Raw genomic sequence first — 25,662 nt, forward strand, 5'->3', positions numbered from 1 at the left:
CGAGCATCTGAACTTGTTTTTTTTTTTTTTTTTTTTTTTTTTTTTTTTATAGCTATTTATTACACATTGTATATATGCATTTCATCTTTAATTTGGAAGGAATAAAATCAATAATACAATTTAATTTCCACTTGGAAATAAAGAACCTAAATTATTGGAACAATAATTTCCTTTTTAGGATTATGATATATACATCTCATGTAATTTTGTTTATTCTTCAATTTGATTGATCAGTAATTACAAATACAATATTCATGGACGCAACATTTACATAGCATAATGGTGTTGTAGGACTGTTAATTAATGTTACTTATACCACTAACTCTTTTTTTTTTCCCACACTCAAAACAATGAATATTACCATCATCAAGAAGGCATTACAACAAATTACATGAACTAATTTTTGAGGACTAACCACCATACAAATAAATATTATATACAACATAACCTTCTAATAGATTCAACTCGCTATGCACAAAATACAATATTGACAATATTACATACGCCATTATAAACTTTCATGATTAGTACTGTCAAAGTATGATGACGCCAATCTCAACATTTGGTTAGGCGGACCTAGAAAATGCTAGCCCACTAAGGTTGGCATGCCAATAAAATAACCTAGATAATTTAACTAAATACAAATATAAAGTTTTAAAGTTAATAAATCAATAATGAACCTAGATAATTCAAAAAGAAACTAAATACAAAATTTTAAAACTTTAAATGCTAAAATTCAAATAGAAATTTAAATTTTACAACTCTTGGCTAGCTTCTAATTAAATCCCTAGCCCACCCCATGCCTTATTATGTGGCTAGGTAGGCAGTAGGTTAGACATATTTTGACAGCTCTTTTTTTTTTTGAAATAATTTTTATTTTTGAAAAAAAAAATTAGAGCTGTCAAAATATGTCTAGCCTAATATATGAATGAATATTGAAAGTATAATTAACTTAATTACAATTGTGGTTAAGATAAAAAGAGGTTGATTATCTTTAAATAAGATTTGGAATTTAAACTTTATAAATGGAATGAATAATGGATATTAGATGACTCATTTAAATAGAATCTAACAATAGTTCAACTTTAACATTGGATCGTGAATCGTGATAATAAGATCAAACATAATTTGAGAAATACACAAGTAAAAATTCTTTTTTTTTTTTTCTATAAAAAATTTAAAAAATTATAATTAATAAAATCAAAATTAATTGCCATTGGCTGGTCAAATTTCAGAAACCAAACTGAATAACTCCTATTGTTAAATAATTAAAGTCATAACTAATTATATTATACTCACTAAAGTACTAGCTAGCCAGTCTCCATATAGCAGCATCCATAGCCAATAGATGTTTAGGGGAGAAGAGCTTGCACTTCCATTTCAGTGGGCCATCTCTAATTAATCATAATTTAATGGAATTAAAAAAAGTTTAATTTGCTGTGTCATCATTATTTTGTGTATTTAAAAAATATTATTTATATTAAATATTATCTTAAGCATATCTTTGGTAACAAGTGTCATAACTTCTCATATTAGATATTTTTTGAATTAGTTAATTTTCCAATAAACTAATTAAATAAAGGAACATTAGACTGCACAAGATTTAATATTTTTTTTAAAAAATAAAAGCTTAGTGCAAATACCCAATAAAAATACAGTATAGATCTATCCAAAGGTTATAAAAATGAAAATAATTATAAAGAAAGCATAGAATTTAAAACTAAACAGACAGTGTTTTAGGTATTCTAAATTCTCTCTTTTAGGAAAAGGGGATTCAACAAATTAAACGTTTGTTGACATGGATGTTTATTGAAAGAGGGCCATGCTAGATGCCACCCTAGCTCATAAATGGCTGAAATGGTGGTTGTTACATATACAGATACTTAGGTTACTTATATATATATATATATATATATATATATATATATATATATATATATATATATTTTTTTAAAAACCAATGTGGTTGCATTTATATATGAATCGAAATAGAGTTAGGCGGGATTCCATCCCAGTACATAGCTATAGAATAATTAAAGGCATCTGATGCTAAATCATGAGCCATAGCATTCTGCAATCTAGGAATAAATATAACTGAAACAAAATTAAAAGTAGCAATTAATCGTCTGCACTCATCAAGGACGTAGCCAAGATAAGATCGAGGTTGGATATATATATATATATATATATATATATATATATATATATATATATATATATATATATATATATGTTTGTTTGTGTGTGGTGGGGGGAGGGGTGTACATCAAATTAAATTGCAATTATTGACAATTAAATTGCAAACTTTTTGAGCCTCGAGAATTTTTTGAGAGTTATGTAGCATGCAAATGAGAAACAGGAAATGTGAAAAATGAGATAGTAACCATTTTTAAAAATGTTAGAAAATGAAACGTGAGAGAGAAATGTGTATATATAACAATATAGGGTATATTTATAAACATTTTATTTTTTATTTTCTATTTTGACTCAAGATTTATTTTTGAAAAAAGTTGGAACTGCAACACATTTCTAGTTTTTTTTTTTTTTTTCTAGTTAATTATGAAACAATATGAAACTTTTTGGAAAATTTATTTTATTAGGTAGGGAGTGACCCAAAAACTTTTTTTTTGAATGCGAGTGACCCAAAAACTTGTTTGAATGAGTTTTGAAAAAAGAAATGTTTTCCAAATAGGTAAACACTTTAAAATTCTAAATGAGAAAATAACATTTTTCATATTCAAATTAATCTACTTAAGGCTTGTGGTTTATGTACTACACCAGGGTTCAATCCTGTAACCATACATTTGGAGTGGTAACAAATGTATCATCATAGTACATAATACTACTTATTTATTTATAGCAATTCTTTAATGAGAGATTTTTCAATGTTCGTTGTGATATTAATTTATTTTTTTTGAAATATTATTAATTCTATTACAAAGTAGTATATGTTCTATAATGATATTGAATTTAAACTAATTTGAATTCAAATTACTATTGAATTATTAAATAACTCTTACAATACATATTAATTATATATATAGTTTTATTGCATAGACCTTTACGGCCTACATCATAAATATTTAATTTTAAATGTAAATCAAATTTGTGTGATTAATTTCAAACATAATTCAACAAAACGAATTGAATAAAACTAGACAAGTTGATTAATAAAAAAAAAAATCAACAAATTCAAACATACAATACTTATATCATAGACAAATGTCCATGCAACAAAATGAATCCTTGATACCGTTCCATTTTTAATAATGAATGGATCAATGACGAGACGATATGGGGCATTAAGTTCTCCTATACCCTATATATGAGGTTATGAAAAGCTCGGAATAGTAGGGTGTTTAATGGGACAGTTAAAAACACAAAAGGAGGAGATTGATATGGCGGTCGTGCTTGCTAAGGAAGCTATAAGGCTCCTTGTTAATTAATTAAAAGAAATACGAGGCATGGAGGCAGGGCCATGTGGATTGGGTGGTCCTCCTAATGTAGGGTGGGTGAAGCTCAATACAGATGTGGCTAAGAAAGGCATGACGGACCGAGCCAGTGCGGGTGGGATGTTCCACGATTTCAAAGGAAGTTGGATTGTGGTATTTGTAGTTAATATTGGTATTACGGATAGTTCCATTGCCGAGTTGGTAAGGAGATGGGGTACCAGAGATTGATTGTTGACCTTGACTCGAAAATGGTGGTTAAGGTGATGGGTGAAAACTACGAGGTTAATGATTTTACCATTACACTCATTATTGATTGCAGGTATTTCGCCTCAGGTTTTGAAGAGGTGACATTCACTTTGATGAAGGAAGGCAATAAATATGCTGATTTTCTTGCAAGTCTTAATCAGGTGAAGGATTCGGTACAACAGTCTTAGAGGTCCCGACATTTTGGGGCTCCTTTTTGCCAATGTCACTTGTGCTAGGTTCAAAAGGGTAAGTTAATGTTCGTCTTGAGCGAGGGCAGTCTCACAAAAAAAAAAGGGATAGACTCGCAACTGCATGATATAATATGCCTTAAACACACCTGATGTCGTAAATACACTGGGGGAGTATGTAGATAATTAAGTGTATGTATACAGATTTAGACCGTACGATGGTACAAGCCTACTTGTTGGTTTAAGTACGTAGTTGAGATAGGGAAGAAGTGACAGTGGGTCAGAGCGTCCCGAACTGAGTAAGGTTAGGTGGAAATGTCAAAAGTCTCTTCTCAAGGTATTAAATGCACTATTTATAGAAGTGCGAAGGGAGCACATGTCGGGGGTCGACATGTGTGACTCATGCACAAGGGGGTGGGGTGGGAGGCGTTGCTAATTCTCCCATGTGTGGAAAGGTTCCTGACGTCCCTGTTCCGTCTGCGGGGTCAGTTCTTATCTCTAGGTAAAGTGAAAGGTATATGCTGATAAGTTACTCGCTCGGTCTTCACATTAAGGTAGGATTGGTCTAGAATAATGTCGGTCAAGGTCGAGACCGGTTCCTCATAATGACTAAGCCAGGTGCTGAGCAGGTGTGTAGTTGGGGTATTTAGGGAATATTCCCCATCAATACCCATGGACCAAGTGCAGTTATATTAATTATGAGATTGAGAGGTATAACCTTCTAATTTTAAATAGATCACAATGTTTCAAAAAACTGTGTACTATTTTTCTTTGAATTGGCTGGAGAAAAAAAAAAATCTCAAATCCCCATTCTTTCTTTGATATTTTTAAAACTAGGGGTGTTTAAAAATAAAAATAAAAATAAAAATAAAAACCAACTAGGGCTGTTTTTGTTTTTTTTTTTTTAATTTTTTTTTTTTTTTTATCAAACAAAGTGAGAGACATCTAGATTGAACATTTAATTACTAAAAAACAACAAACCTCATAGTCGAAGGAACACCAATACTATCATCATCTAGAATTCACCATAGCGAAACAGAAAAACCGTAAGAATTAATTGACATCCCTCAACCATGATGAATGATAAAGTTAAAACACTATATTTTCTAGAGTAAATACTCAAAATGGTCCCTCGACTATAGCTAAATTCACAAATTGATCATCGACTTTTAATTTCAACCAATTAAGTCCTTAGCTTTGTAATTTTGACATGATTTGGTCCTTCATCTATTTGACCGTTTGTTAACTGTGATCGACGATCTCCAGAAGAACCTTCAGCTCTCGTCGAAGCACGTGGAGGCCTCCAGAATAACGTTGCACTGGTTCGAAAACACGTCGTCTTCTTCGCTATGGTACGAACTCAACTACATTGAATCCGAAGGGAGGATGAAGAAAGGCGACCAGATTTGGTAGATTGCTTTTGACAGCGGATTCAAATGTAACCGTGCGGTCTGGAAATGCAACCAGAACCTTAAAAAACCGACGATGGACCATGCAATTACATATATATCCTCAAAAATCACAGTCAACAAACGGTCAAATAAACAGAGGATCAAATTGTGTTAAAATTACAAAGTTAAGGACTTAATTGGTTGAAATTGAAAGTCGAGGACCAATTTGTGAATTTAGCTATAGTCGAGGAACCATTTTGGGTATTTACTCTATTTTCTATAAATATCATCCACTCAAAGTTCTTATACAATCATTTTGATTAATTTTATTAATAATAAATCAAATTAACTAATTTGTCAATTTCACCTAGCCACTAACAAAACCAAAATTTGACCAATAACCTTGTGATCTAATGACACGAAATAACTCTCCCATTATAAGGACATGGGTTCGAGAGTCCATAATACATTAAAAAAAAAAAAAAACAAATTTTGTAATAATAACTTTGACTTTACCGAAAAAATATATTTTCTTTTCCTTAATTCGATTAACCCAAACTCGGTAATATCATGTATGAACTCATGCTTTGGGTTTCATGTACGTACGGACTCACGTTTTGAGCTATGTACAACTGTACAACCGAAGTTTCAAGCTTTGTTGATAAAAAAAATTCTAAACATTAAAATCAATCACCGAACCTAATTAATTTTTTTGTTAGACTTTTCAACTTGTACCATACTTAAACTAATTCTCATTTAAAAGTGTTAGCCTGATTAAAAAAATGAAAGTGCACACGATCACTCACACCAATCAAGCTAATTACATATTCTAATTAATTGATCATATAAATTAATTGAATAAATTCGATTCCATCAGTTAATCAATTTTAACTGAAATATGCGCACGCAGATGTGGAACCTAAAATTATCATTCTAGAAAGATATAAAGATTAAATAATATAAAATTAAGCGCGTGGAACACAATCTAGTCCTATGAATGCATAAATATCAGCCCCTCCTCTCTCCCGTACCAATTTAGATGTTGACGGTGACTTTTTTTACTTTAAAAAATAATAATAAAATTTCTCTCTCTTTCTCACTCCAGTCTTCTCAGCTCATGTCTTGACGCGACAAAGCTTTCAAACACTCCCCAAAAAAGCTCACTCAGGAATACGCGGCTTTCTCTCCCTCTCACACACTCTCTCTCTCTATCTCTATCTCTACTTTCTTTTTCTGCTCTAAACCCTAGCTTTCTCATCATCGACCTCGATCGACCATCCACGCTTCGCATGGACGAAGACAAGGGCAAGGTCGATCGGGGAGTCGATGATTTCGCCACCGATTCTAGCTGGGCACTGGGAGGCGGGGGGGATTCTGTCGGCGTTTACTTCTTCGGCGGCGGAGGCGTTGAGAAGGACGAGAGCAACATACTCGGCGACTTCGGCTGGAGTTTCCAGGAGGAGGAGGAGCATGGCGGAGGCGGAGGCGGCGGCGGCTTCAGTAGTAGGATCGACTCCGATTTGGCGGGAAATAGTAGTAATGACCGGTTTTCCGTCCTGGAGAGTGCTACCACCGCGGCTGCCACGCCGAGTGATGCTACGGAACCGGTTGCGGTTCAGGCGGAGCAGACGTGTTCCAGCTCCTCCGATGATGCGCCGGAGAAGTCTACCGCATCCGGTGGCTCCACCTCGCGGCAGCCTGCTGATACAGCGTGAGTGTGTGTTCTCGCATCAACTGTGAGTCTACTAGGAGTCGTAATTATATGAATATATATATTTAATTATTATATGAGAAAAAAAACTGATAAAACTTTCCGTGTAAGCTAAAATCTCCGGGAATAGAGGCGGAATGATGCATTCCGCGTTCATACACTCCTTCGTAAGTATCAAAATTTGTCACGTAAGTTGGGGGGGAAAGAGGGTTTTCGCGATTTACCCGAAAAGTTTGGGCTTTTTCGGTATTTCAGGTGTTGCGTGGTTTCAGCACAGCCGTTATTGCGGCGGGAATGGCGTGCTACGTACGGTTTACCTCTCTTTCTTTGTGCAAATTTTATGGAGTTCACAAATCCTTTAAAATGAAAATTGGATCTAAAAAATCAACAAATTTGTGTGTGAACTGCCGAAAGTGATCGAGAGCATGCTAATTTATAAAGATACACTTTTGTCTTCTTTTTTTTTCCTTTTTTTTTTTTTTAATAATTTATTGCTTTTCTCCCATGCTCATCGTCTTCCCATTAACATTTCACGGAGAGGTAGTGTTGTTAAAGGACGCATTCACACGCATGTTTAAAAATTTTGTCGGTATTTATTTTGATGTATGTATGACTTATAATTAACTTATTGTTTAAGTCATTTCTACTTTCTGAAACGGCTTATTATTATGCAATTAAGAGTGCATTTCTAAAGTTTTAAATGATGAATTATGGCATCTACTATTGGTGTGCACGTAACTTGTTTGCTATATATAATACTTCTCTGAATATGTTTGGTGGGAGGAATAGGAATCTCGCAGAAATAGCTCTCAACATGTTCTTCATTTAAGTATTTTTGCAATGAATAATCTTTTTTTTTTAATGACAAGAGAAACCTGTTGCGACTACTTGAAAGTGCGCACGGAGTAAACCTGACATTGTTTTATTAAATTATTGTATTCTCTTTGTATGAAAAGGCCTTTAAGATTGATGAATGGTGGCCGTGTTAGATTTAGCTTTGTATAGTAATCTAAACTCTATGTTGTAGGTGCATGTTGCTTGTGGAGCAACCTTACCTAGGCGTGGCACATGAAGGTTGGCATACTAGTCCTAGATATATATAGTGAAAACTAGTATTTCTAGTTTGTCTTCTTAGGTGGGAAATGGAGGGCTATAAATGCTTCACTTTAATTTGCGAACGAAATACCCCTACGAGGCATGTGCAGTGGCACGGCTTAGCCTTTTAGTTTGCACGATGGGATGGGCAAATGGTTTTGTTTGAAAGGAAAGTAGCTAGGAGACTTTTGCAGTGAATCCAGTTCCAGGTCATTGTTTGCGTCTGTCTAAGCTCATTCATTGTACCCATTTATTAGAGCTTTTATAATACTAGCAGACTTTGTGCGTGTAAAGATGTCATTGTATTCTTTATTAGTTGGTTAGTAATCTCACTCCTACTAAGAGAACCTCAAGTTAAATCTCAATTGCCGGCATGGGCAGCTCAGTTAGTCATAGGGGTGAAATTTGAGAAGAATGACCAGAGATCGAGTCTCACCAGCGGCAGTGTGGAAGTAACCTCTCAAAGTGAGGGGGCGCTAGCCTCTGTGGTTCAGCTAAGTTATTATAATTTACATCATCCCAAATACTTTGTCGAGTCGGGGTTGGGGATTTCGCCTTTTGGGAAGAAAGTTAAATCTCAATTCTAATTAAGCATTGACTGAGGCTGAACTTCCTTTTATATACTAAATTAGAGGAAACTCTAGCACACAAATACTCTATAGTAATCATTAGGAGTATTACACATGCTATATTTTTATTTTTTTTTAATTCTTTGACATGTTAATCATTAATTATAATTTATAAAGGATTATATGTTTTTATTCTCTTTTTTTTTTTTCTTCTTTCTGCCAATTAATATGAGGTAGGGGGCTGAAGTATATACTTTCGAGATAATAATTAGTATTTTTTCAAGCATTATATATATGCCCCACTATAAAAGTTGAAAGTTGTGAATGCTTTCAATTTTCAAATGATTGATTGTTTCCCTTTGATGTTGATGAGGATAAATTCATTTCAACATGAATCTGTGGTACTATCTTGCCAACAAAAATCCATTCCCCTTGCTATTGTTGGTTGGCATTCTTTAATGAATAAACATATATATGGTCCTAGCTATGAGATCGATATGATGTAGTTATATATACACCACTATCAATTGGAATTTTATTTAATATTTCCATGTTTTTGTACTTAAAAAATAAAATGCCTTTATGTTGTCTTGCTCTTATGATATGATGAAACAATCACATTTATAATGATACTTTAGGCTGAATATTCCACAGAAGCAAGGTTAAAAAGAAGGCCCAGAAGCGAATCAGACAACCTCGGTTTGCATTCATGACTAAAAGTGAAGTTGATCACCTGGAAGACGGTTATAGGTGGAGGAAGTATGGACAGAAAGCTGTTAAAAACAGCCCCTTTCCCAGGTCTGGTTTTCCCTCCCAGAAGTATTTGATAATCAAAATTTTCACCTGTAAGTGCCCTCAATTTGCCATCATCAGTACAGTGTTTTCTTGAATTGCCTCACATCAAGATCAATCTATTAATTTGTGTTGGATTATTTCTCCAAATTAAAGATGGCCTGGTGAAAACTAATTGCTGCTGCATATAAAGATGGCAAAATGAAAATGAAAATGAATTTATTTAATGTACATAAGGGTATTGAATGGTTTAATTTGCAGAAGTTACTACCGGTGTACTAATACTAAATGCACAGTGAAGAAAAGAGTTGAGCGATCCTCTGAAGACCCGACAATTGTGATCACAACATATGAGGGGCAACACTGTCACCATACTGTTGGTTTCCCTAGAGGTGGATTTCTTGGTGAGGCTGCATATATGAGCCACTCCTACCCATTAACCTCACAATTCTATCTTCCAGCCCTCCAGTTTCCCCAAGAAGGGTCTCTGGGTATTCCTCAGACGCATCAGAGCCAGCAGGGTAATAATAGAGACCCCAATGCAGCAATGGCAGCCCCACAACTTCCACCAGATGAGGGATTGCTTGGGGATATTGTGCCCCCTGGGATACGAAACAAGTAATACCATATGAGGTATGCCTATCCCTTTCACGTCATATCGTATCATATTATAAATGCATGCTGCAATATTTCACATGTCAGTATTTTTCAGTCTGCACATTAATTACTTATCAATACACCATGTGTGAAAAGAAGCATTAAATTAAAGGAGTCATCTATTGAAAAGACTCAAGACAAGCTGTAATATCATAAGAGATCAGGTACTAAATATCAATTTTGGAACTGGTTATACAACTATACAAAATACTTTTTGTATTACATAACCAGCTTGGTTGGCTCAGGTGCACTCTCATCCCTTAAAAAAAGAATGAGAATTAATCTGAATATGATATGGATAAAATGGGACAAAGGAAGTATTTAAGTTATACTAGATATTGTAAACACTTATTTGACAGTATTTAGTTTAATTAATCACATATAATTGTATTTGATACAAAAAAATATTAGTGTCAAGTGATACTTAAAAAAAAATTATAATAATTTAATTTATAGATTAATATCAACTCACAAGTGTATTCGTGTATAGTACACCCATATCATGAATGCTCTGAGGTCCATGGCCCCATACTGCTAATTAACTGCTGTAGGAGTCGTAGGATACCTCAATCCCTAGGCCGCCCGGAAGCGTAGCTTTCATTGATAACAGTTTATTTTTCCGAATAATACTACACTGACTCTTATTTTCTATTCTATTTTTTATTCCTTGCTTACCTATTATATTTTAATTTATCCAAAAAAAATAATTAAACATAATTTTTATTACTTTCTTTCTATCTCATCAATAAAATCATAACTCGTGACAAGAATTTTACTCCCTAAAAATACATGTATCATTTTCCTATTGCCCTTTGTTTCTTGTACAAACCATCTTACATTGAAGCAACTAGTAATTAGTAAAGTTAGTTTCCTAGCGCCTATGTATAAACATGAAGTTTCCTAGTATTATTATTATTATTATTATTATTTTGAAGTGTCAGATATAATTATATATTTGTACCCCTCTTATTTTATAAAAGAAAAAAGGTGTGCAACAAATCTAGGTAATACTGAAGAAATAATTTTATTTCTAATAGAATAGGATGATGTTGTGCAACTCCGATCCTTAAAAATATTCATGTATAATATAATGCAATTGGCTCTTTTTATAGGTAATAGTTAGTAAAAGTATTTATTTTCAATATTTTTATGTTCTTATTTATAAATTCCCATGACGCAATATGAAACTGAGAATTTTCTGGTCCTCATATGCCTTCCTATCTACTTTAATTAAAGTTTATATTTTTGAATTGTGGCTTTTAATTTAAAGGTTATAGTGAATTAGAAGTAAATTGTCAATGGAATAACAAGTATTAAGAGATTGAATTTTGACAATAATTTAACTTTAAATTAATCAAATATTAAGAATTCATGACTAGTAGAAAACCAAAAAGGCCAAGAGCTAATGTAACAGTTGCTATATGACATCTTGAACTTTCTCTTGTGTACAGAATATGCATAAAGTGGGGTTAACTTTAATAGATATGATCTTCTATCATAATCGTATCTCTGTGACTTTCCACTTTATCAAAATATATGTAGTTTCCACTACCCAGCTGTTAAATAGGACATATCCTCCAGTGCAATTGAGTTTGACTTTGTGCTTCGGGGCTTTAGTCCCCTAGCTTTTAGTTGCTTGAAAACATTTTACCAAGAATTTTCTTGAAAATTCACTACTTTTTAGTAAGTTGGATTACAGTGGTGCCCAACCCCAAAGACTCCCCATGCCCGACCTGACAGAGCATCTAGAAGGATATAAATCATGGTAACTTAACTGAACATAGAGGCTAAAGTTTTGTTTACTGCGCACAAAGAGCCCCCTCACTTTGAAAGGTTAGCTCGATCTCAGACTACTGTGCGGGTCATTTTTACCAAACTTCACTCCTGTGACCAACTGAGCTGCCCATGCAGGCTGCAGTACACCCTATCTGTAGATATTGTACGTTAATGGAAAGCAATTTAAGAAAGAGAACGAAAAAGGCAAATGTTATTGCCTTGTTTAGTTCACTTTTTTCTGGATATTACTTATTCACGGAATAAATGCATGCACAACTGCAGATCGAATAGAATAAGCTAGTCAGTCACATGGCTTTCGGCATAAATAAACTAAAGCATATCTTCAGTCTCGTCTGAGTATCCAAACCATCATATATATGCTTTGAAATATTGTCGGTGAATATTAGTTTGCCAATTGCCATATATGCATATTCTTATGCTGTCCTGATTGCAAATTAAATTTTCTGATAATGCATAATCTTTTAGCAATGCAGATCAGAGAGTTCAATGAATGTGCGTAGATGATGAAGATCGAAGCTAGGTTATTGTACTTATTTCCAGTATAAACTAATGCTAAGAACGAATTGAAGCAGCACCCATGAAGGCAGGCATATACGGTATATATAGCAGCATATATATATATATAGCTAGCATATGTCCATTTCTAATTCGATTGAACCCCAACCCAGGGTCGACGGATTTAACTTGGTGGTAAAGTTAAATCTGAAAATTGGGTATTGGCCCCTAGCTATTACCAAGCCCAATCTACCATAACTGAAGAAGAGGATTGTGCAGATCAGATATAGCTTCCAGGTTCTAGCATGGATGCCATAATATATTATTATAAAAAGGTGGTTTTGATTAATGCCAATCAATGGTTCATGTATATAGAAATCATATATAATGTACTTACTTAGCTCTTTAACCATGAGCATTTGTTAATTATATTACTCCTGGATTTGGTTCCTAATTGTGATCAATCAAATCAATTTATCAGAACAATGATGAGTTTGCTGAGAAAACACAAACTACATATATATTTAACAAAATAGTAGCTAGGTATATATGTTTTCTGCATCTTTATTTTTATTTTTCAATATTTTTTTTGTCCATTTATGCGTGAAGGTAGTTGCTGTCTTTTTGAAGGTATTGCATATTATAGGTAGTTTATGTGTAGATTAACTTAAAATTAGGTTTGATAATTGTTGTTGTTCAATTTAAATTACACTTTTTGAAATACTTGAGTTTTAATAAGAAATTTTATTCGGCCATCAATTATTATGTGGTAAAAGAAGAAAGAAGAAGAAAAAAAAGTGTGAGGCAGGCGAGCGTGGACTTCCATAATGCTTCGTTGTGTCATCGGAGTACGGACATTACTTTTTACCATGTTCCTTTTCATCTTTTAACTTTTTTCACTTTTTTTTGCCTTTTATGCTGCGATTTTGTTTCCCCATGGTAGCATCAACATTTAGCATCCCACTCCCACTCGCTCCACCATTTGCCGTAAATCTCACACACCAAATATTTTAATTTCACAAAAAGTTCCATTTTTTTCACCCAAAGTTTCAACTTTCAAGCCTGCTTTTATTTATTTATTTTTAAAATTTTCTGTTTGGAAAATTTAAAAAAAAAAGAAGAAAATTTATTGCTCTTTGGTAGGGCTTGTTTGGCTGAAGTACATAGACTTCTCCAAAAAAGAGAAGTTGAGAATAATGCATCATAACCGCAATATTCTTTTTTGCTTGCATGCAAAAACTATCATTTTAGCATGAAAAGGAAAAAAGGAAAAACAAAAATCAGAATTTATAGGCATTGTTTCTTATCTTAATAGATTGAGAGAAATTAAACTGAAATTTTGAAGGATTTTTTAATAGATTTTAATGGAGAATAATTTGTATTATGGTGAATAGGGTATGTATGTTTGGATAATCATATACTGAGTAGTATAAAATTGGAAGGATTAATTTAACAAGGGGTGTTTGGTAGGATAGAATTGTAATTTCATTCATACCAAACTCCATGGAATTGCAATTCCATGGTTTACTTGGAGGGAATTGCAGTTCCACAGAATTGTAATTCTCTCCAACCATAGAATTACACTTCCTTGGTTCCCCCGGGGAATTGCAATTACATACTTTGTGGAATTGTAATTTTATGTTAAATTACTATTTTACCTTTATTATTATTATACAAGAATATTTTAGTCTTTATTTATTTTTACTGAATTTTTTTATTCATTTTTACCAAATAATGTAATTTAAATTCTCACGAAATTACAATTCATTTCTCCCTTAATTTCCTCTTCCAAGTAATAGAAATTAATGGCCATTGGGCCCAAGAGCATAATGAATATGTACTGTAAGTTCAGATTGGAGAATGATAAGATAGATCATGGACTGAGCTTGTGGGATCTTAATTGGTTTGGCCCACAACCTGACCATAAGTTCGAGTGGGCCCATCTATACTTTTCAAGTATAACGGCCCAACTAATTTTGCAACTATTATCATTATGTTTATGTTTATTATGGACCCCTATACTAGTCCACTCTAAGCCAAAAAAAAATATAGTAGAAAAAGTTAAAATCATCCCATACAATATAGATCATTCTTAAGTAGGCCACTAATTGTAGATTTAGTGTAACTGTGTAAGAATAAATACTGCACAACAGTTGCACAATCAAGGTAGTTGGAATGTTTCATTCTTCCCAAGGTTGAATCACCAACTCCAAGGGCTCCACACCCCTGCCTGACAAGAGTATCTGGGAGGATGTAAATTGTGGTAATTCAATTGAACTATAGAGGCTAGACCTTTGCTTACTACGTATAAGAAGCTCTCCTCACTTTGAGAGGTTACTCCCACACTGTCGCTGGTAAGATGAAATGTTTGATGTCAATGCAATAACTAGTAACTAACTACACTTATTATTGTGTAACGAGTTTAGTTATAACTATCCTACCATGCGTGTCCACCTAATGCACCAAGCCAAATGTTGGCTAAATTTGATATATAACATTGGAGTATGCAAATTTCTTCAATGCTGATTACCACTGCCTACTACAAATGGCACTGATGCTGGTCCACACTATAGAAGTTGGTATTGAAATATATATGTTTTAATTAGTTCAACTTATGTTTGGTCCATTGCCCAAGCTTGGGATTTGGGGGCTGCCAAACAAGACTACAAAAGGCTAACAAACCCTTTTCTGTCAAAGTCAATGCTCAACAAAGAGGTAAACTTCACATGACACCAACACATAAGATGGCCACTACATACCAACTTATTAGGGTCCATCATCATTCTAGAAACCAATATCCATGACCATCCTGCTAACTTCTTTTCAAATGCAAAAAAAAAAACTTTTTTTTTCCAGAAGACTATGTCTAAATTCCTTATCTTAGTCAATGGCTGCATTTTTTTCTGCAAGAAAAGGGCAGACATAGTCATCACAGCAGGAGAGCCCAAGAAGATGTCAATTCATGAAGAAATATAGGGATGACCAAGTCAACACCCTGACTTGTTTTGTTTCCACACCAATATTTACACTAAGATGCTAATTGGAGGAAGATAATGAATGCCACATGACTGTGCAGTGAACAAAATTTTGCTCAAACAATGAGAAGATAAGAAGATATATATGCGAAAAATGGCAAAAGAAGCAGTTAAGTTTTCTTTAAGGGTCTGTAACAGAAGAATAGATTATATATAGATCATAGGAGGAATAGAAAATTTGGACATAATGTTATCATTTGGAGCCGAACAAATGTATGAACTTAATTAGCAAAAAGTTTAGGCATATTCTATGAGAATATGTAAATGGGATGGTATGAGAAATTGAGAGGCTCGATCTTACAAACATCATTGGTGTTAACAAGAATCAGCAGGGTGTGAAAACTCTGCCCTCCAACTTGTTTGTACATGCCAGCAGCTTCCTAAAGAACGAGGCATCCGGTGAAGAATCCTTTGCCAAATACCTGTCTGCTTACCACATGAACTGCACATCATTTGCAGTCTCAACGGGAACAACATTAAGATCAAGTAAACCGGGTATTGCTGCTTTGATAACTTGAGTCCGGTGCCTATTTTCTTCAGCCCCATCCATAAAATGTGACCGTTTATGACCACCTAAAGCTTGACCAGACTTGAAAACCCTGTGGCAAAACGGGCATTCGTGGCCCTTTGCGTTCTTGGCCTTAATCTTTGTCCCCAAGTAGCAAGCTGAACCTTCACCAGTTGCTTTTCTGCTACCAAGAGACTCCCTATGGTTGCCACCATTTATGTTATTATTATAGGTAGTATCAACATCCAGACGGTTCTCACCAGTCTCGTATCTTGACTCGAGAGTTCTTTTATGGCACGGTCTATGTCCACCAAGAGCCTGATAAGAGCTAAAGATCTTCTTACAGTTCAAACACTCATACTTCTTCTTCTTCTTAGTATCAGAGAAACTGAGCCTTATCTTCTTATAGGAACCCGTTTTGTATTCAGGATCATAAGAGCTATCTTTGCTTTTCTTTCTTGAATCATGCTTCCCTGCATTTGAAGCCACTCCAAAATCACGATAATCGTAGTCCTTTGATCCTGATCTTGACTTTATATACCCTTTGATTCTATTCATGACCTTCAAATGGTCCTTTTCAGCAATAGAACCGTCACGTCTAGTTTCAACACTAATCCTAGACTCGAATCTGTGGAATCCATCAACAGAAACATCTGATTCGGCTGTCTTATTTTCACCTAAGAAGTACATGGAATCAGAATTCTCAGACTCTATAACCTCAGCATCTGCAATACCTTTGATTTTCCTGGTTTTGGGTGATTCATTTCTATTGGAGGCATCCATTTTAGGAGTTTTCATGTCAATAGAAGATGATTTAGTCTCTAAAACCACAGAGTTATTATCAGAAGACTCCATAAATGAACTAACACCATCCCAGTTCCCAGAATCCCTAGACAACATCATCAGACACTTGGCTACTTCCTGTTGATCTTGCTCAAACATCTCAGACCCAGTATTAACAACATGATTAGGCAAAGTAAATGAACAAGTGTGGACAATTTTCTTGTACCTCTTAGGCCTTGCAGAAGATGATTTGTTCCTCAGGTCCTCTGCCTCTGTGTCAGAATTGCTATCCATCACCATAACCTTCTTGCTCTCACTAGTCCAAGAATGCTCATCCTTCAACCCACCACCCTTCTCTTTCTCTGAGTGGCAAGCCATGTGGCCACACAGTGCTTTGATGGACTGGAAAACTTTCCCACATTGCTTACACACCTTTTCTTGGGGCACAGAGAGGTTGGAGCCTGTTGCCCTCCATGTCTTCCTAGGGTTCTCTCTTAAGCCATACCCAGAATTCCCACCAAGCTCAAATCTTGCCTGCATCTTCAAAGATGCCATCTTTTTCATCTCATCTAACTCAGATGATGAAGAAGTTGGAATCACATTCACATGAGACCTCATGTGACCCCCCAGTGACTTCCCACATGGATACTTCTTCTTACACAGCTTGCACATGAACTTCAAATCTTGATCATCCATCACACACCTACAACACAACTCCAGATCAAAGCAAACTTGGGAACAAAAAACAGCTCAAATCTGGCATGTACTAATCTTTTCCACAAAGAAATCAGATAATAATAAGTAGCATTTTGGGTTGGGATGTAAGAGATCAGTCCCAGACAGACTCTCTGAATTCCGTATCTATGTTAACCTTTTTATTTCTAATCTTTTTTCAGAAAATAATAAACAAAAAAAAAAAAAAAACACAGATGCCCTTTTCTTCAATTTTTTTTTTGGGGAGAATTTTCAGGAAACTTACAGAGTAAAAATCAGAAATTTATTAAGATGTGCATAAAGATGGCCATGAACAAAGTAATAACAGAAAACCCAAGACTTAACGAAAAACCCCGAGTCTCTTTCCCCCTCCCTGTTTTCTCTCTCCCTTTGTACGCACTTTTCTAGCTTTATGCTTATATGTGGCTTGCTTGGAATTTTCCTCCCTAACTGAATTTACATGGTCAACCCCCTAATTAATTACTTCTTTAAGATTTTTTATAATGTTGTATGTATGCTGTACTACGTTACATTTAAAAGAAGAATCAAATTATCTTTTTAGATTTATGTCTCTCTTGGACCTTCTTGATAGGGCTGAGAAATATAATTATATTTAATTATAAATGTTAGTGAGTGTAAAATTTAAACAACTCTTATAATTTTCAATGTGTGTAACATTTCTTCTCTTAAAAGTAGATTTTTTTTTAAAGGAAAATGGTTAAATAGTTCATCTAACTTTACACAGGAAGACAATTACGCCTCTGGACATTAATTTGAAAGTTACAATTAAACACTCCAATATATTGAAATTTGTCAAATAAGTATAATTTACCGGTAACCAACGGGTTTTGTTACCGGTATTCAAGTTACCATCGACAATTGTTGGATGCCATTGATTGTCTCAAAAAGTTGACCACCGCTCAACCGGATTGGTCGGCTTCTTCTGATCGACGAAGAAGGAAACCAGTTTGGTTGCCGGCCTTCTCAATGAAGAAGGTGGCGACCTTGTGGTCGCCTTCTTCAGAGGCAATCAGTGATTGTTGCGGGAGTATCGTTGGAATCAAGTGACTTGTTATTACATGTCATTAATCAATTTTGGAGCTCCAATGCACGAAAATAGCATGTTCATGAGCTTAATTGTAACTTTCAAAAGTTCAAGAGTCTAATTGCATTCTTGTGTAAAGTTGGAGAGCCTATTTGACCATTTTTCATTTTTTAAATAATGATTAAAAATGGAGATGAGAGCCATTGAATTAGTGACCGAGGGGGTAGATAATAATTCTCGTACTTGAAAAGTTACAATTTCGATTCTTTTCAATACCTTCTCAATTGAGCCCCTCACACAAGATATAGTGTACAATCTCGAGTACTATATGTCGATTTTCCACATCACCTATAAAACAAAATGAATATGAAAATTTTAGAACATACTATTTTAGTTGAGTGGCAACAAGTGAAATAATTAAACACTGAGATTAAGGAGTACAATTGAAATAATTCATTGTCAGTCTTCGGATGCATGCATTATTCCATAGTTATTACTGGAACAAGTGTATGATTTTACTATAGTAATTTAATTATGTTCTTTCCAAATTAAAAGAAAAAGAAAAAGAATTGGAACCAAATAGTGCTTACGAGGAGATAATGCACTGATACTTACAAAAGAAAAAACCAAGAGGTAAATGCCCAGTCCCACTCCCTTTATCCATTGACAAGACATAAGAGTTTGGCTTAGCACATTGATATAGTGTACACAAACTTGGCACTCTAACAACCTTAATTTTATGCAAAAAGAATATTAGGCAAAAGAATTAATACCACACCATCATCGGGTTCGATCCTGTGATCACCTATTTAAAATGATAATATGTGTGTCATTACATTGCTTAGTAGTTAACAAATTTTAGATTAATTTATAACAAAGTAGTAAGCAATAAATATAAAACATAATATAGATGATTTGGAAAAAGTTGTAGTGCAAAGAATAACGTAGGGGCATTTCCTTAAATTTTACGATGGGGTGTAGTCCAATGTAAGTGGTGCAATATGAGTGTGTGCAAATGTGGTGTCATTATGGCTTGTTAGTTGGAAAGATAAACCTGCCATAAGCTTCTTGAATTTACCATGTACTAGGAAACACCAAAGTTCGCAAATTATTTTGTGAACCTGGGTTCACCTTTGCAAGGTGGATAAGGTGGATCCAAGTTTAAATATTTAAAATTTATCTTTTAAAAATTTATAATTTGTATACTGTGAACACACAATGTTAATATATATGTAATTGATTACATTGTTTTGTATTCACAAGTTCCTTTTTTAAATAATGCAGTCACACTTTATTAACGTATTAAGATTTGATGACCTTGTATTGTATTAACAAATTCTCTTCTATAGTTGTTATGTTAGAAACACAATTTATATTCTGGAAGTTCACAATTACAATACTAATATACACAATTTATACATCATTTAGAATCAGAGTCCATGGTATTAATTACCAATCGTTATGCGTTGGACCCGTGTCCAGCATGCTTGCTGGACACGGGTAACAGTGCCGTTAGGCACTGTTATCTTTTTTTTTTTTTTTTTTTTTTTTTTTTTTTTTTTTTTTTTTAATTTCAGACTACTTTGTTATAGGAGTATATGTTCATAATTTTATTACTATATGTTAATAATTGTACATTCATAACTCCATAACTGTACATTCATAACTCTATAACTGTACATTCATAACTCCATAACTGTACATTCATAATTTTCGAAGTTTTATGTTCACAATTTTAGAGCTCTATGTTCATAATTTTATCACTATATGCTCATAATTGTAAGTTCATAATGTTAGAACTCTTTGTTCATAATTCGATCAATAACTGTACATTCATAATTCCATACTGTAGATTCATAATCTCATAACTGTAGATTCATAACTCCATAACTGTAGATTCATAACTCCATAACTGTACATTCATAATCTTCGAAGCTCTATATTCACAATTTTAAAGCTCCATGATCATAATTTTATCATTATATATGTTCATAATTGTAAGTTCATAATGTTAGAGCTCTGTGTTCATAATTTCATAATTGCATAACTATACATTCATAACGGCATAACTGTACATTCATAATCCAAAAAAAAATAACGCCGTTAACGGCAAAACGCGCGCAATTTTTTTTTTTTTAAACTAAATGACGCGTTTTTTTTGAAAAACGACGTCGTTTTGGGCCCGTGTCCATTGTGTACACGGGTCCAGGGCATAATTTGCCATTAATTACAACTCCGAAATTTTTTTCCTTGAATTAATTGGGTTTAGTTGTTTTGATTGACCAAGTCAAAGCAGGCCATTATGGGGTGGATCAGTCATACCCAACCTAGTAAACTTCGCTCTTCTCAAACTAGGAGTGGCCCAAATCGAATGACAATTAACAGAATATTTGGGGTACCATTTTGTCCTTTTTCTCATTTATTTTTGGGAAAAGCTAGCAGGGTTTGCATTTTTTTTTTCTTCTAATCATTGTGAATTAAGTAATTCTGTTATGTGCATTCAAAAAAAAAAAAAAAAAAAAAAGTAATTCTGTTATGTTAATGTTTACTCGTCCGTACAAGTCTTTTTTAAAATTTCCGTGTAAAAAATCTTAATTTTTATATATCAATTCAACCTATGATATGATCTTCAATTCTTGATAAATTTTAGTTTTGATTGATATACTCACTTATTATACGGTAAGCATCCTTAATGGGCAATGTTAATTTAGAAAATAGCAAAAGAATCGAGTTATTTTTGAATTGGAGGGTAAGGGAATACTCGAGAAAAAAAAAAATAAAAAAACTCAGATCTAGATATCAAGCACCGTATCACACGTTAATTAACTTGACCAATGTAACACTCAAATAATCATGGAGGCAGAAGAACTTGGAGGGTCCGCGCCAGTTATTTTGATTGATTTGAAAGTAAAGGTATGTGTGGTTGGGTGGAAGTTTGATTGGTATATATGGAAAATGACAAAATTAATTAGGTTTAATGTTGTTCCAAGGAGACGCAGCTGCACAAAAATGTGACAAAAACTTGAATGGTATGGTGTCCCTACAAGTTGCAGACATATATAAGACATTCCAAACATAATTAATGTTGACTAAATTCAAACTGTACTGTACTGTTTCACCACCCACACTTCAATTCCCGTTGATATGATGAAGCCAAGATTCTAGCTTCTTTCTAAAAAGCAATATGTATATAAAAAAAAAAAAAAAAAAATCCTAAAAAGCAATATATGAAAGGTTGCCAGAAGTTGGATCTTTTAAATGCATTATTATTGTTGTTTTTGGGAAAAATACATTAAATTGGGGCTACTACATATACATGCAGTATATATATATTGTTAATTAAGTAGTCAAGAAATTCTTAAACCACTTGAAGGAGTCTTTAGGAATTCTTTTGAGTTTGTCGTTGTAGTCTACTTTGATTATACCAAACCTTGAACTGAATCCAGCATTCCATTCCCAATTGTCCAACAATGACCATGCAAAATACCCTTTCACATTGCATCCATCCTCCCTGCATTATTTTCAACCACTTTGCTTAATTACACTACTAAATTAAAACTACTAATTACAATTGAAAATATAGGAATTATTTACTTGATTGCAGCCAGTAAATTTGTGAGATAGTCATTGTGGTAATTGATTCTTTTTGTGTCGTCTAGACTCGCATCTTTAGCATTATCCATTCCTGCATGTAATGTACAAATTTCACTCGTTATATTCATTCGCCAACTAAGATATATATATATTTTAGCGTAAATTAAGGACAGGTATAATTAATTATTTTAGATGCAATATATATAATGGATGATATGATTATATTGATGATGATGTGATTAACGTACTTATAGAGAGAATATAATATAATTACCGTTTTCAGTGATCAAGACAATAGGGTTTCCATATTTTTGCTTGATGTGATTCACTAAGCTTCGTATCCCACGAGGAACTATGTACAACCATATTGAGTGAGCCTGTAAATTAACACAATAATTAAATTCAGATATTATATTTTGAAACCTAATATATTAACAAGAATTGAATTCGTGACATTTATATACTAGAATATAATTATGAACATATATAATAACTCGATTGATTTTTGAGATTAGAAATATATATACCTTATCTCCTATTGGTTGTAGACCTTTGAATGCTGTAAATCACAACAGTACAGATGAAGATAGATTATATTAAATTAAAGCCAATATGAATTGAAGTAGCTAGGCTTGAGATCGATGTTATTATAAATATAATAATATAATGATGTGATTATGAATGAAATTAAAGAAATAAAAATAGTATAGTAGGCCGGCCGGCGGCCGGTATGGACTTATGACTTACGGAGAGTGAGAGCGCCGGAGTCTTTAACCTCGCTACTGATTTGACCAATTAAACCGGTATCGTTGGTGGCGTACCATGTAGTATAGTGATTTATTCCGATGAAATCATAGGACCCTTTCACCAGAGCCGACTCCGCCGCTGAAAATACCGGCAACCGCTCGCCCACTCGCCTTCTCATTGACTTTGGATAATCCCCAGTAATCACAGGCTCAAGAAACCTTAATTAATTAATTCAATCAAATTAAACATCACATTTAATTTCATTTCATGCAATTAAAAAAAAAAAAAAAACCCTTAATCGATCGATAACGTGACAATTACATACGTACCAGCCTAAGTAAAAGTCAATCGCTCGTTGTGTTGCTTCAATGTCTGCTGTGGAGTTTGACATGGGTTCATACCAGAAACTATCTATTGTTATCGCAACGCTTCCTTGCTGCTTTTGCTGCATTATATTATATTATATTATATTACGTGCAACCAATATTATTTTTTATATACTGAGAATTGAATAAACATATTAATGTTAAGATAATTTTATCATTTTTATTCATTAAATATATATTTTACCTGGTATGACTTTCTGTAGATATCAACTATAGTGGCATGAGCAAGGAGCAAGTTGTGACCCACTATATAAGGCTCAGTTGAAGAATTTCCGGCCTTGCAAAATCCGGCGAAACGGATGGAGCACCGCCCCGGTGCGTGGATACCGGTGCCATAGCCCCGGAGAGCAACGGAGTGAGGCTCATTCACAGTGATCCAATGCTTCACCTTGTCACCGAATTTCTTAAAACACGTCTCTGCGTATGTTGCAAAATCCTTTCTGCCAATTAATTTATTATATCAGATCAACTTCTTATAACATAATTTTAGATTATATCATACATCACAAAGAATCAGAACAAAAATAAATTAGATAAAACGTGTAGTGGTCAACCTACTCCAACATAATCCATAGTGATAAGTGTATTTAGATGGTAAAATTTACCAAATGAACATTAATTAATTAGGTTTTAGTTAAGAAGTTATACATACATGATCTGTGGATCAAGCCACCCTCCGTATCTATCATCAAGAGCTTGAGGAAGGTCCCAATGATAAAGGGTCACATATGGTGTAACTCCTGTATGTATACATAAAATAATAAAAGTATGATAAAATAATAAGGTTCAAACTTCTGATCAAATTAAATTACGAATCAATATAATACAAGTACCTTTGGCTAGTAAAGCATCAATGAGATTGTTGTAGTGATCAATTCCAGCCTGGTTTATTTCTCCCGTTCCATCTATCATGGTAAATATCACAATATTGATTTAAAAAACGCTTTTTATTATTAATATTATATTTTTTCTTTATGTTAAGAACATACTGGGGAAAATTCTTGACCAAGCTATTGAAAATCTATAGGCATCCACTCCCATATCCTTCATCAGTTCAACATCTTCCTGTTATAGACCACCCATCAATCATACTGCATTAGTATAATGCATGCCATACAAGGAGCTGAGAAAAGAAACATGAAAAAAATACCAATAATGTTTTATTAAAAACTTACTTGATAGCGATGATACTGGTCTTCGGTTACATTAGCATTACTAAAATCAATAATTTTACCTGCAATAATATTAATTCATTCAGATTGTATACTATATATTATTATTAGTGATGTACAATCTACTCTTATTATGTTCTTTACATACTAATAAAAGTTTTCACTTAACTATAACAGGTCAATTATTATATTATATATAATGAATTGATGATAGTATTGGTAATTATTTGGTATGCATGGATGCATTTACCAAATGATTGTGCAAATTTGTCCCATATAGTTGACCCCCTTCCATCCTCCTTCACTGCTCCTTCATACTGGAAATATCGCATAAACAAAAATTAGGACCGTCCACCATTTGTTTCTCATGATGAAACTTACTAATAAGTAATATTTAACCAAAAATAATTTAAGTTATTAAATATTCTTTTTTTATTTTGATAGCCCATTTTTCTCCTGATCCGCCCCAAGCCCATAAAGAGGTAAATAGAGTTCACCACAAACCAGCCTAAACCTCCAATGTTTGAAGAAAAGATCGAACCCCCACTCCCACTCTGCCGGTGAGAAGAAAGTCTTATGTAAGACTTATTATTCACTTGATCAATGTCCTAAGGATATTTATTAATTATATTCTTAATTGAATATTACTTACACTATATTTTTTAACGTCCTCGTCATCTAATATTCTCTAATACGATTAACTTTTGAGTGAATTATGCAATGAAGCGTAACGTATTTATTTATTTATTTAATTAACATGATTTTTTTAAAAAAAAAATGTATATATTTACAAATATATCCCAATAAATCAACATATATATTATGTTGATAAGATTTCAACCAAGTTGACTAAAGAAGATTTTATTTATTTATTTATGAAGATGGAGGTTATGGATTCGATTAATTTATTTATGAAATCTAATAAAAGAGAGCAAAACAATGATAGATTATAGGGAAATGGAGAAAAAAAAACCTGAAATTAAAGTAATTTAACCTGATAAGCAGAAGAGGCTGTTCCGAAAACAAATCCATTTGGAAAGCTAGCTCTGCTAATATTCTGAGCCACACAGATCTGGACTCCAAGAAGAAGAAACACCAAAGTACTTAGCAATGGTGGAGAAAACGCAATAATGCCTTTCTTCAACGACATAGCTTTGATCACTTGAGACAGAAGAATATAATATAGAAATTCCTTTTAAATTCTTCTTTAACGTTTTTTATGCAGTCCCGTCCCCCCTTTAATTTGCTTTTCAGGATTGGAATGCCACTAGCTGTTTCCTTACGT

At 33.6% G+C, this 25,662-nt stretch overlaps 3 protein-coding genes across 7 annotated transcripts; 1 reads left to right on the forward strand and 2 right to left on the reverse strand.

Moving 5' to 3' along the window:
- The first annotated feature begins 6,178 nt into the window (after nt 1-6,178).
- On the forward strand, nt 6,179-12,847 carry LOC109162128 (probable WRKY transcription factor 57). Of its 5 annotated transcripts, none has more exons than XM_019310833.1 (4): nt 6,179-7,013; nt 9,307-9,450; nt 9,706-10,066; nt 12,362-12,847. In XM_019310833.1, the coding sequence occupies exons 1-3, from the start codon at nt 6,604-6,606 to the stop codon at nt 10,064-10,066; spliced, it is 915 nt and encodes a 304-aa protein (XP_019166378.1). In that variant the 5' UTR covers nt 6,179-6,603; the 3' UTR covers nt 12,362-12,847. The 5 variants fall into 5 exon arrangements, with proteins under 5 accessions (XP_019166378.1, XP_019166376.1, XP_019166375.1 ...); XM_019310831.1 differs by having other exon boundaries at nt 6,180-6,988; nt 9,706-10,077; nt 12,364-12,847; XM_019310830.1 differs by having other exon boundaries at nt 6,180-6,988; nt 9,706-10,077; nt 12,372-12,847.
- Nucleotides 12,848-15,513: 2,666 nt separating this feature from the next.
- LOC109162114 lies at nt 15,514-17,819 on the reverse strand. Its single transcript, XM_019310809.1, has 2 exons — nt 15,847-17,819; nt 15,514-15,816 (listed from the first exon to the last, which is right to left on the reverse strand). The coding sequence occupies exon 1, from the start codon at nt 17,413-17,415 to the stop codon at nt 15,859-15,861; it is 1,557 nt and encodes a 518-aa protein (XP_019166354.1). The 5' UTR covers nt 17,416-17,819; the 3' UTR covers nt 15,514-15,816; nt 15,847-15,858.
- A 3,912-nt stretch (nt 17,820-21,731) lies between these two features.
- Nucleotides 21,732-25,550, reverse strand: LOC109162117 (beta-glucosidase 40-like). The gene is made up of 13 exons (XM_019310812.1): nt 25,372-25,550; nt 24,628-24,694; nt 24,381-24,439; nt 24,195-24,270; nt 24,039-24,110; nt 23,858-23,945; nt 23,390-23,645; nt 23,149-23,264; nt 22,820-23,037; nt 22,600-22,631; nt 22,347-22,449; nt 22,073-22,163; nt 21,732-21,989 (listed from the first exon to the last, which is right to left on the reverse strand). The coding sequence occupies exons 1-13, from the start codon at nt 25,525-25,527 to the stop codon at nt 21,818-21,820; spliced, it is 1,506 nt and encodes a 501-aa protein (XP_019166357.1). The 5' UTR covers nt 25,528-25,550; the 3' UTR covers nt 21,732-21,817.
- Between the last annotated feature and the right edge of the window lie 112 nt (nt 25,551-25,662).

The sequence above is a fragment of the Ipomoea nil genome, unplaced genomic scaffold (assembly GCF_001879475.1).
Source record: "Ipomoea nil cultivar Tokyo-kokei standard unplaced genomic scaffold, Asagao_1.1 scaffold2926, whole genome shotgun sequence".
NCBI lineage: Eukaryota > Viridiplantae > Streptophyta > Magnoliopsida > Solanales > Convolvulaceae > Ipomoea > Ipomoea nil.

Excerpts from the sequence above, each read along its gene's own strand:
- LOC109162128 (XM_019310831.1), top strand. The coding sequence starts at position 6,567 with ATGGACGAAGACAAGGGCAAGGTCGATCGGGGAGTCGATGATTTCGCC. Across the intron at positions 6,989-9,306 it reads CGGCAGCCTGCTGATACAGC|AAGCAAGGTTAAAAAGAAGG; the intron begins GTGAGTGTGTGT and ends AATATTCCACAG. Across the intron at positions 9,451-9,705 it reads AAAAACAGCCCCTTTCCCAG|AAGTTACTACCGGTGTACTA; the intron begins GTCTGGTTTTCC and ends TTTAATTTGCAG.
- LOC109162117 (XM_019310812.1), bottom strand. The coding sequence starts at position 25,527 with ATGTCGTTGAAGAAAGGCATTATTGCGTTTTCTCCACCATTGCTAAGT. Across the intron at positions 22,450-22,599 it reads TACAACCAATAGGAGATAAG|GCTCACTCAATATGGTTGTA; the intron begins GTATATATATTT and ends GTTAATTTACAG. Across the intron at positions 22,164-22,346 it reads TGTCTTGATCACTGAAAACG|GAATGGATAATGCTAAAGAT; the intron begins GTAATTATATTA and ends CATTACATGCAG.
- LOC109162114 (XM_019310809.1), bottom strand. The coding sequence starts at position 17,415 with ATGGATGATCAAGATTTGAAGTTCATGTGCAAGCTGTGTAAGAAGAAG.